Consider the following 15,282-nt stretch of genomic DNA (forward strand, 5'->3'; position numbering starts at 1 on the left):
CTTACATACACAGCTAGCAAAGGAGTTGAAATCAGACAGAAATATAAAGTAAGTCTTCTGTTTATTCAGAACGAAGCTGAAATCCAAGAAATTCTAGAGAAACTGCCAAGGCAGCAGGGCTTCTGAACTCATGTGCCTAAGCAGACCCTTGTACTTGTATGAAATCCAGTCGCACAAAATTGAGACATATCTCCTACAACATTGTTGCCTTGCAATGCCACTAGTTATTGCAGAGATTACTACAGTTCCCTGTTGATAAGACAGCTGTTTAAAGACTATTCTCTAAATTCTGCCCACATTTCTTCCTTGGCGCTCCTAATTTTGGCCTCTTTTCATTACCCTGAAATTTGTAGGCATTTAATATTTTTTATAATTCTGCTTCTGACAATGTACTTTAAATTGAAACCCTTTCCTAGGCAGGGACTGACCAATTTAAAAGGCTTGACTTTCTTAGAAAAATGTCTAAAAAGATCTGAAAGAGAGAGGAATTCCTTTAAAATAGAGAAGGTGGTCTTATGGACTCATTCACGTGCTATTGGAGCTTTGTACTTCAGACAAAGAGTTTTAACTGTGAACAAAGATCTTAAATATTAATTTATCCCAGAGGCATCATGAATCATTGTTTGGTAGAAACTTCTTACAGTGAGGCACCACTGTGCTGTACTTTAAAGAATGTGGTATAAATGCTGCTAAAATACTGTCAGCTGGGTGTTTGGATATTCTAATTTTAGCCTTGTTTATTATGTTTCATCTCCATGGTGTTTTTAGGCAATTCTTGTACCAGCAACGCTAGCAAATTCCTCTTTTTCAGAGAGACCTTGTGGTCACTGGGACACTGATGACACTTCTCTGTGGGATTTCTGAATGGACACATTCACAGAATTAGGTCCTGCAATGCGAAAGTGGATGATGCTGTTGCAATTTTCTTGCAAAAAATACTAACAGAACCATCTTTAGGAGGAAAGTTCCTCTTAAAATTGCACTCTATCTCTAGCAGTGGGAGTGTTTAGCCATTACAATTGATTTTTCAGCCATGTGAAGCAGCTGCAAGAGGTTAGGATAGTGAGACTGGGGCCTGCATAGCTCCTAAAAACGTACAGAAGAAAGCTGTATAGAGACAACTAGACAACAAGGAAAAGGAGGGGAGTTGAAGATGCTGTTTCTCTAGTGGCAAGTTACAGAAGGTTGCTATCAACAAGTTGGTAAGAACTCTTTTTTCTTAGCTGTCATGGGACTTCTTTGTCTGTGTGTATCTATTTTAATCGGTTTTGCCCGTTCAGCACTCCCTGATAATAAGAAACTTATGTAAGTGCTCTTCTTTGGGGAGAATCTTGCTTTGGTCTGCTTATTTTGTCTTGAGAAAAACCACAGGGCTCAGAGAGCATAGGAAAAGGGCTTACGTACTCAAAAGGTGCAGCAGGCAGCTGAAACAAACTGCAAGGGCAGGATTGATGGGACTGCGAGCTTCATGGTTCAGCTGTTTGCAGATCAGTAATTAGCATCCTCCACCCAGTGAATTGATCTCTCCCTAAGCAGCACTGTGAGGTGCTATGGAGACCTATATTAGTCATACAGATAACTGAAAAAAGAAAAAAGAAAACCAAACCAACCAAACAAAAACCAAAACTTTTCTTCCCCTTTCTGGGTGTGTGAGGTCAAGAACACCGTTCTTGACCACACTGTGAGAGGGGGAACGGTTTGGCCTGCCCCACAAGCTGCTGGGCAGGGTGTATCCCAAAAGGGCAGGTGGATCTGGGGTGCGTTTGGTGCCCTGGCAGTGATAAAGGTGGGTGTGGGCTGTACCCTGGCCTACAGCTGGGGCAGCATCATGTGCTGTGAGCAGAGACCCTGCTAGCACAGCAGGGAATCACAGAATAGTTTGGGTTGGAAAGGATCTTCAAAGCTCATCTAGTCCAACCCCCAGCAATAAGCATGGACATCTTCAACTAGATCAGGTTGCTCAGAGCCCCGACCAGCCTGGCTTGGAATGTTTCCAGGTATGGGGCATCTACCACATTTCTGGGCAAACTGTGTCAGTATTTTACCACCCTTATTGTTAAAAATGTCTTCCTCATATCTAACCTGAATCTCCCCTCGTTCAGTTTAAAACAATCACCCCTTGTCCTGTCGCAACACAACCTTCTAAAAAGTCTGTCCCCATCTTTCTTATAGGGCCCTTTTAAGTACTGAAAGGCCACAACTAGATCTCCCTGGAACCTTCTCTTCTCCAGGCTGAACAAGCCCAACTCTCTCAGCCTGTCCTCACAGCAGAGCTGCTCCAGCCCCCTGATCATCTCTGTGGCCTCCTCTGGCCCCTCTCCAACAGGTCCATGTCTTTCCTGTGCTGAGGGCTCCAGAGCTGGACACAGGACTCCAGGTGGGGTCTCACCAGAGCAGAGGGGCGAGGAGGGAAAGAAGGTCTCCTGCTATCTAACCTTCCTGCTGGTAAATCCCTGCCTGGTCTGTCCTGAAACACTAAAGAGTAGGCTTAGTTTTCTCACTGTCACTAAAGGCTGTATTACAGTTGGGAGTAGGGGTAATACACAAGACTAAATTTCACAGAGTAATTTCAGAGCAATCTCTTAGTGTGCAAGGCAGAATATGGTGTGGCATCCTCTGCTGGAAAGGCAGTGTGGTCTGTCAAAGGATCTGGCTCTTCTTTAGAAGTTTGTTTAAAAACTGTGCAAATAGCAGATAAACTTGTCTCAGATGCTAACATGATGGCAACATGTTCAGTAGAGTCCTGCAGTTGTCAAAACCACTGTACTGTAATTAAAAGTGAATCTAGACCAACCTTTTACAAGAAAAAATAGCTATCTTACAGTGAAAGCAGGCTAACAAATATTATTGTAGAATGACTTTATGCTTTCTGTCACCCTCATAAATAAGCCTACTTCTTAATTGTCATATGAGATAGTGAGAGAATAACACATATTTATCACCATTTATGACAACGCTCTGAATTCAGATAAACCCTTTTTTAACCAGGTTGCAGTTACAGGGAAATGTTGAAAACAAAGTCAGGACTTATAATTATACAAAGGCTCTTAAAGCCCAGTTAGCAAGTATATATTGTGACTGTTGCTTCTTCAGGAAATCAAAAGGTAGGTGCAGTTCTCTCCTAGGCTTATCAGTTATATAGAAAATTGACTTCTGTCTTTTTCTTTTTTTTTGGAGGCAAAGTTGCTGCTTTGGATACTGTATCCAATCCACAGTGAGTAGTATGTGTCAGCAGGATCCAAAAATCAGGGTTTAATACTGCTGTCCAGCTATAGATGCTGAGACAAGGAATCAATAGGAAGACGTAAATAAAAGTTGGTAGTGCGCCACCAAGGCCTAGTTTGTCAATCTTCATCTGAAAACAAATGCTGTATCCAGCACGGAGAGAGAAGTGCCAACCCTCGCAATTGTAAAGTGAGTAAATTAGTGTTTTTCTTATTTTATGCTGATTGTTTTATTAGCTACTTACAGCTTGGTATCATACTGTGATAATTACTGTAATGAAAAATAACAAGGAAGTGCCAATCATAAGCCTGTTTCTGGGCATAATAAATTCCACCCAGTTTAGGCAAAACATTCTTTTTAACTTTCTGTTTCACCTCTTGTCCTAATTATGTAAGTTATATTCTTAGAAAACTTAGGAATTCTCTTGATAGCTAATTTAAAAATGATAATTCTGGGTATCCCACAAAAGATGTCTGGAGGGGAAGTGTAGCACTTCATTCCCTTGAATGAGAAGACAAGAGAGACTGAAGTGCTACCAATGGTGCAAAGCATGCTGCAATATTATTCTTAGAAATGGTAACATGTTGAAGCATTTTTGTGGCAGGTTTCAGTGTTTTGTTACTGTTTTGATTAACTTCCTGTTCCTGTAATATCATGCATTAGAAAAAGTGTGCTTATAAGGCTGGTCAAGGAATTGTGATTACCTTATCCATCTGAGTATTTGGTATAACCTACATTCTACCATGTACCACATGCAGTGGTGCCCTGATTTTGCAAATGCCCTTTCAATCCACTGGCATGTAGCATGAAGTGAAGAAAAACGTTGCTGTATACGATTAAAAGATCATTCTTCCCTAGCCAAGTCCAAGTCAAAACAGCCATATCTTTAATATGATGGCATACCTAAGAGAGCAAATAATACTAATTTGCTACAGAAGCTTCCCCAATAGCCTGCAGTTGTAAGGAGGGCACTTGACTGGGTACATACATAAAGAATGTGAGGAAAAAGGAATTGAAGTATTGTCTGCCCAAAATAATAGTTACAGTTTCGAGTTAGTCTCCTCTTGTGCCACACTGGCTTATGTGGCAAATTACTTCTTTGATTTAGTCTTGGCATGCTAAATTCCAAGAGAAATCCTGGAGGAAAATAGGTTGATTTCCAATCATTTGATTTAATGCCCCCTCTCTTAAGTATATTATCTAAAAATCTTCACTCTTCACCAATGCTGTGCTCTATTTTCCCTAGAGCACACTCTTTTTCTGTATAGAGAGTAATACTCATACGAGAAAAGTACTGTAAGGCTAAAGTAGAGTGCAGAAGCTAAGCTATTTATTTGTTGGATTGCAGAGGTTTGATGCATAGACTGAGTCTCCTGCTGTTACTTTCTATCCAGATGTAGATTGTTTGTTTGTTTCCCTTAAAAGTTAATAATTTTTTTTTCTTACTTTGTTAATGATGTCTATGACTGGGCTTGTTATCAATTTTACCTTCAGGTATGGATGGATTCCAATAATATTATTTCCCCATCTTGTGTCCTAATGATTTCAGCCTGTCTGCATTTAAATAGCTAAACAATGAAATTCAATTGTTCTCTCAAGCACATGATATTCTCTTGCTTATTTTCTACATGCAGACTAGATCATCTCGCACTGAAGCGCTCTTGAACAGGGCTATCTGTGCTAAACTAGGTTACGGTGTTTTGGATCAGGGTTGAGGGTTGAGCCTATAATATTCATGCTTTGTTTCCTCTGGGTTGTTTTTTTTGTTTGTTTGGGTTTTTTTGTTTTGTTTTGTTTTTTGCTTTAACCCCTCACCCCAAGCCTCTACCATTCCATGGCTGGTCCAATGACTTCTAGGAGCAGGGCTGGGAAAGCAGTCACAGGCTTCCACAGCATTCCGTCTCTCACACAGGAGCGCTGTTTTAACATGAATCATTACTATGAGGCTGAGGCAAATCTGTCCTGATCTAATCAATGGCTGCTAAACAGAAACATAAAGGTTTCTAAAGCATTTATTGTGGCCTTCAGACATGTTATTAATGAACATTATTCCTCTTCCCTCCTTTTTGTGGACAAGGTGAATGGCTTTTATGTTACATCCATAAAACAGCTGCTGGAAGAACTAAGGCTTCATAATTCTGATAATTACAGTATCATAGTGTATTTATGGACAACACATCCTAAAACTCCATCTTCTAACAGCTGTATTTGTAATTTTAGTTTTTCATGGTATTTTGGCAAATGATGTAGTTGAAACAGACTTCATAGTTGTGGGTTTTTTCTGAGCCTACTGTAATCGGTGAGGCTTGTTATGCTTGGCTCTACCCCAAAAGGATAAAGAGAATTCCCCCTCCCCATTCATGATAATCCTCTGCAGGTTTTCTCTGGTTTTGTTTTGGTTTGGTTTGTTTGGTTTGGTTTTCTCCCCTCTTCTTCCCCCCTGCCCCATTCTTTTTTTCCTTTTATATCTCAGTCCTGTTTGATAGAGTGAAAAAATGCTCCTTCGCAAAATACTGCTAGCAGTCTTATATTTAAAAAAATGTAGTATTTGAAACAATACAGTTAAAAAATTATTTATCTGTTTATACTGGGGAGAGACAGCTATCATGATTGGCGTTTTATGTCCATGCCTTCTCCCTACTGTCCCACCGGGAAAACAAAAAATAGATCATGTACATCTGCTTTGAGTCAGTCACTTCTGTCTTCTGGTTTTCCAAGAATAGCCAAATGCTGCCATTGGTTCACTAACTGTCAGGGAGAAAAACACTGAAGACTGTGGCATTAACACAGCGTCTTGAAAACACCAGCCCGAATGCGTGCTCATCATGAGTCACGGCTGAGTGCTTGGGTTATTTCATTCCTGCAATTCCTCCGCAGCAAAGATACGGGAGGTGCAGTTCCCCAGTCTCATACCTGCTGGAGTGGGACAGTAACTTGGTTTTGGGACAGAACCTACGTGAGATCCTTCTGCCACCACAGCGACATGGTCATAGCATGCCTTCAAAGCTACTTTTTCCCAAATATGACTGAAAAGCCGGGTAGTTTAATGATGGATCTTCAACATTACTCATTCATAGGATTTGAAGGAAGAGATCTCCCCTTTCCCCTGCTTGACAGCACTCTCCAAAGTCCTTCCCTAATCTGTCCCTTTCTGTCTGATGTGTGACTTTTGGGATGTGCTTATCTAAGGGGAAAGCTTGGAAAGCCAGGGCTCAACGAGAACTAGCGACTTTCTGTGAAAATGGACGAATGTGGAAGTTGAGACTTCAGTCTGTGGGAGACTTGTGGTGTGCCCATGGCCTGCTGTGTTGTGTTCAGCCTTACAGTAAGTCCAAACTCTGACTTCGTATGTGTTGAGAGCAACAACAAAACAAGCCATGTGGTGGGACTGGCACGCAGTGGTTTTGGCTAAATTATATCTCGGCAGTAAATGTAAGGGCTCCAAACCAAGCGAGGTTATTTTGCTTTGAAGAATCAAAGCATACAATGGGATGACGTCCCCCTGCCCTGCGACAAGAGGACACTGGGCCCCACCAGGAGCAGGACCCTGTGAGAGGGGGCAGGAAAAGCACTTTGTGCGCTTGTGCCTCACTCCATTTTCTAGGCATATCCTCACACGGCTTCAGCTCCAGAGCCACCATGGCCAGGCCGCAGGCGTGAGCCCACCTGGGTGACCGGGGAACACGTTTCCCTCTGGTGCCCCGGGCTGACTCCGGCCTGCCGCCTACCCGCCGGTGGGATTGGGCCCGGCGGAGGATGGGGGATCGGGATGGGGGCCGGGGATGGGGGCCGGGGCCGGGGCCGGGGCCGGGGATGGGGGCCGGGGCCGAGGCCAGCAATTCGCCGTACGGCGCAGCGCTGCCCCGACCTCCTCCGCGCCGCCAGGGGGCGCTGGCGGCGGCTTTGCCCGCTTCAGCGAGGGCGGGGGCAGAGAGGAGGCCGCGCGCAGGCGCAGTAGCGGGCGCGCCCGCCCACGCGGCGTTGTCCCTCCCCAGCGACAGAGCGCGGGGCGGGCGTCCCCTGCCGCAAGGGCTGCCGGTCTATCGGCGGCGCGGGGGCGGGCGGCCGGCCCGGGGCCCGGACATAAGATGGCGGCGGCGTTGCTGGGGAGGCGGCGGCGGCGGTTGCGGCCGTGCGGGCTGTCGCGGAGTGCGGGCGGCGCGCGGCTGTGCCCGGGCTCGCAGGGCGGATAGAGCGGGGCCGGCTCGGCGGAGCGGGGCCGCCATGGGCTCCCAGGTGCTGCAGATCCTGCGCCAGGGCGTGTGGGCGGCGCTGAGCGGCGGCTGGTACCAGGATCCGCACCAGGGCGCTGGGGTCAACGCGCTGCACCTCTACCTGTGGCTCTTCCTGCTCGGCTTCCCCTTCACCCTCTACATGGTGAGCGGAGGCCGCCGCCGCGCCCTGGAGAGCGGTGCCGGCCTGGGCCTCGGGGCGGGCGGGCCTTGTGGGGGCCGCTCGCCTCAGCGGCGGTGGGGAGGCCCGGGGAGGGGGGGCGGGAAGGGCCGCGGGCCGGGGCCGTCGCACGCGCGCCCCCTGCCCGCGGCGCTGCCCGCGCGCTGCCGCTGCCCGGGAAGGGGCGCCCGGGGCCCGCCTGCCCGCGGCCCGCCTGCCCGCGGCGCTCCCCGGTCGCGCCCGCCGCCGGGAGGGGTGGCCCGCGGCGGGCCCGGCGGCCGCGGCGGCCCGGAATAACGTCTGAGGCCGCGGCGTTTGGGGAGCGCGGACCGGCTCCCGGGAAGATGTGGGTGGGTGCTCGCGGGGCGCGGCAAGCCTTCGGTCGCTGGCGCTTTGCCTTCGTTTTTCTGTTTGCTTTCCTTCAGAATCGGGCAAACTCTACTGGCTTCCGCAGCAGATCTACTGGTAGTCCAGGAAAAAAGCACAGTTTCTGTTTAAGCTGTCAGGTCTAGCCAGTATTTCTGGCTGGCAGCTCTATCGCTTTCTCTTTTGACTTCTGAGACTGGGGGAAGGATGTTCTTCAGGTCCATAACCTAGAAGTTTATTTGGTCATAGTGTAGGGTACTGTGGGCTGGCTGGACAGCCCATCTGGACTGTTTGTTATTGACAATAGATTACTTTGGCTTTTTTGGTTGTGGCCAGATGGAGAATTCCTGTTAAATATATCATTGTATCTGATGCTTCAGTCAAAGCTGTTAAAATACTAACCTTTAAACCTAGAAACTTTCTTGACATTTGGACTTAGAAACAAATATAGGAGAGATATGATCTCTTACGAGAAAAGGAGGCAGTTTCCTGTTGATGAGTGCTTTTCTTTCTGTGTAATTTATGAAATATTAGTATTTTGCTTAGATTTCTCAGTAGAAAAATGTAGTCCTACCAGGTGTGATGTGACTAGTTTTGAGTATATGAGGTAGGATGTAATTTGCATATCTGCCAAGTCCAGATGCTGTGATGACTTAAAGTGGAAACTGCCTTGTGAAAAAATGTTTGTGAATGAAACCTTGGAGGAAGAGCTCTGCATGAGTGCAGTTGCAGAGGCTGAGAGCTCTGGGGTCAGGCATTTGCTTTGTTAAAAAGCGACTTGTAAGATTGCAGTGTGAGACACTTCATACTAAGAAATAGCTAATATGGAAGAGGAGGTTACAGTTAGTGTTTAATTCGTATTACGTTGTCTTGGTAAAGGTAGCTCCAAGGCTTTTTGTTTGAAAACTGTAGATTGCTGGCAAGGAAACCGCAGGCTGAGACAAATGGCTTTTAAAGCCAGAGTTAATGTGACAACAGCTAGATAAACTTTGAACTAAGCAGATCCTCTCTATAAAAAATATGGATCTGCATCTATTTGGAGTCCAACAGAACATGGGAAGAGGAGAGTCCTTTTAGTCTCAAATGTAGTGTGTGTTTTTGTTTTTTCTTTTAGAAGTAGTACTTTTCCGCTTTGACAGAATAGTCTAATTAGTACTGCTTTGCTGAGAAAGCTGTTCATAAAGGTGTGGTGAGCAATATTCTGCATGCACAAGAGACTTTTGAAGGGGGTGATCTATATTGTATATAGGTCTTTTGACAACTGATAAATCTGGACTAGCATTTGAGTCTCCTGCTGCTCTTAAAGCAGTAATTAAGCTTTGGTTGCCCATACTATGGGGTAAACTTCAGTGTTGCTTAAACTCTTTTCCTGTGTAAAGGGAGAAGATGAGCAAAAGCAGGCTGCTTCAGGTTTTGTTGAGGTCAGAGAAATTCTCTTGCCTCATAGCTCTGGACAAGTTAAAGATGCAAAAAGAAGTGCCAACTTCCCTGAGAATAAGTAGGGAGATTAGTCACAAGTTAAAGCAGATTGAATCATATTTGGCTGTTTTCCCTCTTTCCACCCTCTGCAGTTTGAGTGTTGTCTAGACGTAAACCAAACAGGCAGAACTGTGATGGTCATCTCAGCTCTTTAGCATCTTTTAAGCTCTTTTCAGAATGAAAAGCAGTAAATGTTGCATTACTGTAAGACATACATAAATAAGCAGGACTTGCTTAAAAAGTCTTAGGTAATCGTAATCTGAATTCTGAGCATGGCTCACTGGTGTGTAGGAGGGAGTTTCTAAGCTAGCTTTAAATGACTTGTTGCTGGCAGACAACCCTATGTGTTTAAAAAACAAGATGTATAGAAAGACTTGAAATGCTGGCAGGTTTTACATTACATATAAAACTTCTTCACATAGAGATTTACAAGGTTATAGTGTTGCTTTGGTGCATTGGGGCACCAATAACTGTAGTTATTCCTAGATTGTTTTGTAGCAACAAAGGCAAAGGGATCCCTTAAGAACTTCACTTGTAGATGGTTGTCAAGGCTGAATGCATTTTACAGTAAGCTAATAACTTTTTTCAAGTGTTGTTTAACACCCAACAGGAATGGAACACCTAATTTTTTTGGATATGGTAATTTAGGTGCCCTTATTGCTTAAAGACTTGGTTTATTGCTCCCAATTTTGCTAATCATACTTCCATGCATTCCTTCTATTGATCCTGTATTTTCAGGATGGAGTCTGGTAATGGTTGTGGCCAGCAAGCAATACCATAAATCTGTATGTTTCTTTGCATGTGTATGCCAGTGCTGTTAGGGTTGATGGGTTTAACACATGGTGCAAACCACCTGAAGAAATTAGCAGTAGAATTCAGCTAGCTATTCTTTCTTGGTCCCACCTCTGCTTAAGCACATAAAAGTGAGGTCTGTACACTGTGTGAAGGAGAAGAGACAGATGTATACATAAAGAGAAGTATACAGATCTGTAATATAGATACGTTTTTCTCATGTGTATTTATACTCTTAGCCTGTCCTTGTTGAAAGTGTGGCAAAAAGTGTAGATAATGACAGAACTGGGGTGTAGAGGAAGAGAAGTGTCTGTTTCAGTGAAGCTGCTTGAGTCTGTACTCTTGGATCTGTGGCTTGGCAGCATGCGTACAAAAATACTGCTCTCTAGACTAGCTAAATCTATCCTGTTTGGATATTTGTATTCAGTAACAGACCCAACTGTGCTTGTTGATATGCATATCAGTTGTAAGAACTGCTCCCTGTTTTTACTCTAACCCAAAACTCAAGTTGGGAGAAGAAAATACACTACAGCATGGGGAAACTGTATGACTAGGTTGTAAAATATAGTGGTAGAGTTGAAAGAAAAATACCCTAAATGCAGAGGCCAAATTTATGCATCAGTGTTGCAAGGGGGAGGGGAAGAAAGGAGGCTGCCAAAGAGCTTCCACTAGTTGGAATGCTGCTTCAGCCCCACCACGTGCGCAGGAATGGGTGAAGTCTTGGCTCTGACGCTCGAACTTTGCCAGCGACTGAAGAGCAGCTAGGACTGTACCTTGCTTGGGGTGATGGGCTTGTATATACCTACATAACTTGTCTGTCAAAGTCAAGCTCATTCAGACAACAGATCAGTTAATAGGCACTTGATTTCCTGACTTGTGTACATAGTTATAGGAGTAGGTCATATAAATGTTGCTTCATGTGAAAGTCTTTTTCCAGTGAAGTTTCTTAAACTAAGAATTTAAATACTTGAAATTGGATGTATGATGATAATCCCTGGTATCCCACATTGCTCTAAGCCAGCAACACTAGTTTGTTGGCTACTCAAGTTTCACTTGTACATCTTCAGGTTTCAGTCAAAAACTAGGTAACTTGTAACTAAACCTACTTCCTGGTAACACCAGTTCCTAAGTGGTGGTAGAAGAGCATCTGCTATTTCTTGATCTTTCCTCTTCTCCAGTATGAATGTTTCTATAAAATACTGGCCTCAAAATGCTTGAACTCGAGAGCATTTTACGAGGCAGCTGTTAATGCTTAATAAATGTTTGATTGATATCACTTTTACATAAGGACTTGTAATCTGGTTTGGGTTGGGAGACTGTCCTATAAATGTTCTCTCAACAGGTAACACCTACACATCTTTAGAAAAGAATCTGGCAACTTCATTGTATCTGTAGTGTCTAGCTAAAGCTAGATGTGGTTAGGTAAGATCCATATAGTCTTTGTTTCTTCATAAGTATGCACCACAGCCTGTGATCAATGAATTTCCCTCTGGTTCCTGGCACTTACTGCATTTCAAACATTGAATCAAGATAAAGTTACCTTTGTAGTTCAAATGAGAATATTTTAATCCTGTAACTGGTGGTCTCAGGCTTCTTTTCTGTTCTAGGTTGAACATTGGATTCTAGGAGTGCTTAAAGCTTTTTCTACCCACTCGTTTACAAAAAGTGTGCTGTGATAAAGCTGTGCTGACATAACAGACAGCAGCTTCCTGAAGGGGCAGTCCTGCTCCTCATAATGACACACCCATATCTTACCTTTGTCCACATGTATAGTGTGGTTTTCATAAGTTGTATTGAAAGGTTTAAATTTAGAAAGTGACTCCTGAGGGAAGGGTGGTATAAAATCAGTGTCCTTCCCTTCCCCCTCTTGTCTTTGAAGGAGTACTACTTAACTTCCCTTTAAGATTGAGGGAAGTACTTTCAGCTAAGAGTTTATCTAGTGATTGGGTTTGTCTAGCCATTGGATGACTGAAGTTTTCAACAGAATGTAGTTGAAGCAGGCAGTTTTTGTATGGTTATGTTGTGCTCTTCTCTCCTAGGAGAGCTTCACTTGTGACTACTGCTGTTCAGTGTATGTTTTCTTTTGGTGCTGATGGAAGTGACTAGAGATGTGCAGTAAAATGGGATGTTCTGTGAAATGCTGTTGCAGCTATAGACTTGTTGCTAGCTGGTGTCTGCTAACAAGCTCTAACGTGATGTTTTTAGTCTGTTGTGACCAATAAAAATGTTTTAGTACTTGTGAAAAGAACAGACATGAGATCAAACTGCAAATTTGTAGGACTTAAATTTATATTCAAGTCTTGAAGATGATATTATATAGGATGCTCAGCTATGCTGGTGAGAGACCTGCCTCTCCTCAAATGTGGTAAATTTTCAAGCACAGATTAAAATACTAATCTTGCTTTAACTTGCCTTGGCCTGTGGAGAGAAGACCTCAAATGGAAGTTGAATGCTTCTAAGTTTGGCAGAGAAAAGCGGAGAAGGCACCCGTGGTCTAGGTTGGGTTGCAGTAACTTCCTCTGGAGGTTGGAATGCAGGCGAGTTGCTGGTATAATACCATGGGTAGCACTGCTGTACCACAGCACGAGACTTAATGTAAAGTATGATCAGACGGTAGAGTATGCTGGACGTGATAAAATTTTATTCTGTTCCGTAGTATATGCCCTATATAGAGGAGAATAACTGCTACGGAATATGAAGAATAAAAAATAGTGAGTTATCTTATTTCTAGTTTTCTGCAATCCTGTGGAAACAGGCTGTGAGGAAGAAGCACCCTTTAATTCTTTATTGGATTTGCTACAAGTTACATGAGGTGTTTTGCTTTTTTCCCACTTGTCTCAAAACTTTCCTTTGCAGAACAGGATGTATAGATTTTGCATTCTACAAGATAAACTGGATATAGTGTGTGACCTCACTGCTGGTGGAGTAGAGGAGAGAAATTGAAGAGCTTTCCTGATTTTAAAAAAAAGTATAGACATGGCTTTTATAGATTAACTCTAGCTTTTGTGTGTTAAACTGACTCTTCTGATAATGGCTTCTGAACACTAGGTACTTGTAAAGGAGACTATAGTTGTGTTTGTGATTGGGTAGCAGACTGCTTAGCAGGCACAGGAAGCTCATACATTTGGCCACAGTTAACGGCATGCCCTTGCCTACAGGGACCTAGCTGCCTCTGAAGGTCTTGGAAGCAGATACACTGTGTTTCTTAAGACCCTTGTGGTGTTGGTTCAGGGGTTGTATGGATGCTATTAGCATCATTGTGGCCCCTGGCTGCTTACTGATGGTGTTTTTAAGTAGCTTTGTTCTTTCTCATCTTGAGGTGGTGCTTGATCAGTGAAATCTCCAGGTCCGTTAGGGTCTTGTCCAACTCAATGTGCAAAATATAAGTTAGCATACCTCAGCTTAATTTGCCTGTCCTACTTCAAAGATTATACAAGTTGTTGACTTAACCTACCTTTTCCTCCAAAACAAGTTAAACTTGACCTCTGTAATAAGAGAATCCTAATAAATAACCTGCCTCCTGATTGATTCCAGGCTCAATTATTTGTACTTGTTTGGATTTAGAAATGTTACATTGATTGTTTTTGCTTACTGCCAGAAAGTGAGCAGTCTGATTTGGTTTGTTCTGAAGTCAACAGACAATACAATATTTAGAAATGTTTATCCTTGTAAGGAACCTTTAATGAAGAACTGTTGTTTTTACATAACCAAGGACCTGGCACCTGACCCCAGCAGCGGGGAAGGACCGAGAGACATCGGACTATGAATTCTTAATGTAAAACACAGTTTCTTACTGGAATGTATACTGATACCTGTATTTACAAGTTAATTTAGGGGGAAGTGTAGCCGAAGTGCCAGGAATCCATATTGATAAGGGGAAGGGTATTGTATGCGTCGGGGTGGTCTGTAAACCCTGAAGTACCCAACCAATGGGGAACAGGGGAGGGAAATTGCGGCCAGGATTTTGGCGGGGGGATATAAGCAGGGGCTTTTTGCCCTATTAGGTGTGCCTACCTTTAGGTAGAACACCTGGTCTTGCAAAATCGTTATTAAAATATGCTTTGCTGGGAGATCCTGCCTGGGCCTATTATATTTGCAAAATAATTGTTTCCTACATCCTTTTACCCCCTTTATTAGAACAATATTTTGTACTCTGAGATCTCTTCAAACAGTGTTTTTTTTAAACTCATGGCTTAAATTGTGTGATGAGCTCCGGCAGTTCTTTCAGGACTACTAAACTCTTGAATATGTAGAAATATTAATGTTGCAATCGGATCTCCTTTAGACAACTAAAACTAGCTTTATGTGCAGAATAGAGAGGGTGCTCTGTCTTATTCTCCAGTCATGTTCCCTTTCTGATTCTGCAAGATGTGCATGGGGCTTTGATCACTGCAAAGAGTCTTCTCTTGCCATGGTCTGTATATGAAGGGTGACTAGGTATACGAAAGACACTGGAAATCTCCTTGGGCTAGGAGGTCTAAAAAGACAGTTCACTTGTTCTTCACATCAACTAAATTAATGTTCATGCTGGGTGACAAACGCTGCAGAGTTCTGATTGTTGTATGTCTGTGTGTGTGTATATACATACTTAAAGCTGTTAGAATTTTATATCAAACTGCACCATTAGTGGGGTAAAGGATAGTGATGCAGCAAAATACTTGAACACAGGCTCTTGTTTCTTTTGTAAGGAAAGTGGTCTATTTGTAGCTGAAGACTAAGGGAGAGTATCTCATTCTTTTTACTGACTGCCTAGGAAAATGGCAAGATTGTAAATATGGATAAAAGCTGAATTAGGAGAGTGAAAGCCTTGAAGCGAAATCTGAAGTTTAACTAGTACTCCGAACACTACTTCTAATAGCTGTTAGGCTGTACTTAATATCTGTTGCTGAAATGATTGATCTGTAGAAGCTGTATGGGCCTCAGTGAAAGTTGTGTGAGAAATCTTAATTCTGAGTGGAATTTCAAAAGTTGAATTCAGGACTGAGGTTTTTCATGTGGCTTCTGGCCACCTTAGACACAGCCGAAAAA

At 43.4% G+C, this 15,282-nt stretch overlaps 1 protein-coding gene across 12 annotated transcripts in view; it reads left to right on the plus strand.

Moving 5' to 3' along the window:
• The first annotated feature begins 7,295 nt into the window (after nucleotides 1–7,295).
• PCNX1 (pecanex 1) overlaps nucleotides 7,296–15,282 on the plus strand; it is a 92,842-nt gene continuing 84,855 nt past the window's right edge. For all 12 annotated transcript variants that reach the window (XM_065637032.1, XM_065637037.1, XM_065637035.1 and 9 more), the window contains exon 1: nucleotides 7,296–7,602. In XM_065637032.1, the coding sequence (XP_065493104.1) occupies nucleotides 7,450–7,602 (153 nt within the window). In that variant the 5' untranslated portion in view covers nucleotides 7,296–7,449. The remainder of the gene's footprint in view (nucleotides 7,603–15,282) is intronic.

Source organism: Caloenas nicobarica, chromosome 5 (assembly GCF_036013445.1).
Source record: "Caloenas nicobarica isolate bCalNic1 chromosome 5, bCalNic1.hap1, whole genome shotgun sequence".
NCBI classification, from domain to species: Eukaryota; Metazoa; Chordata; class Aves; order Columbiformes; family Columbidae; genus Caloenas; species Caloenas nicobarica.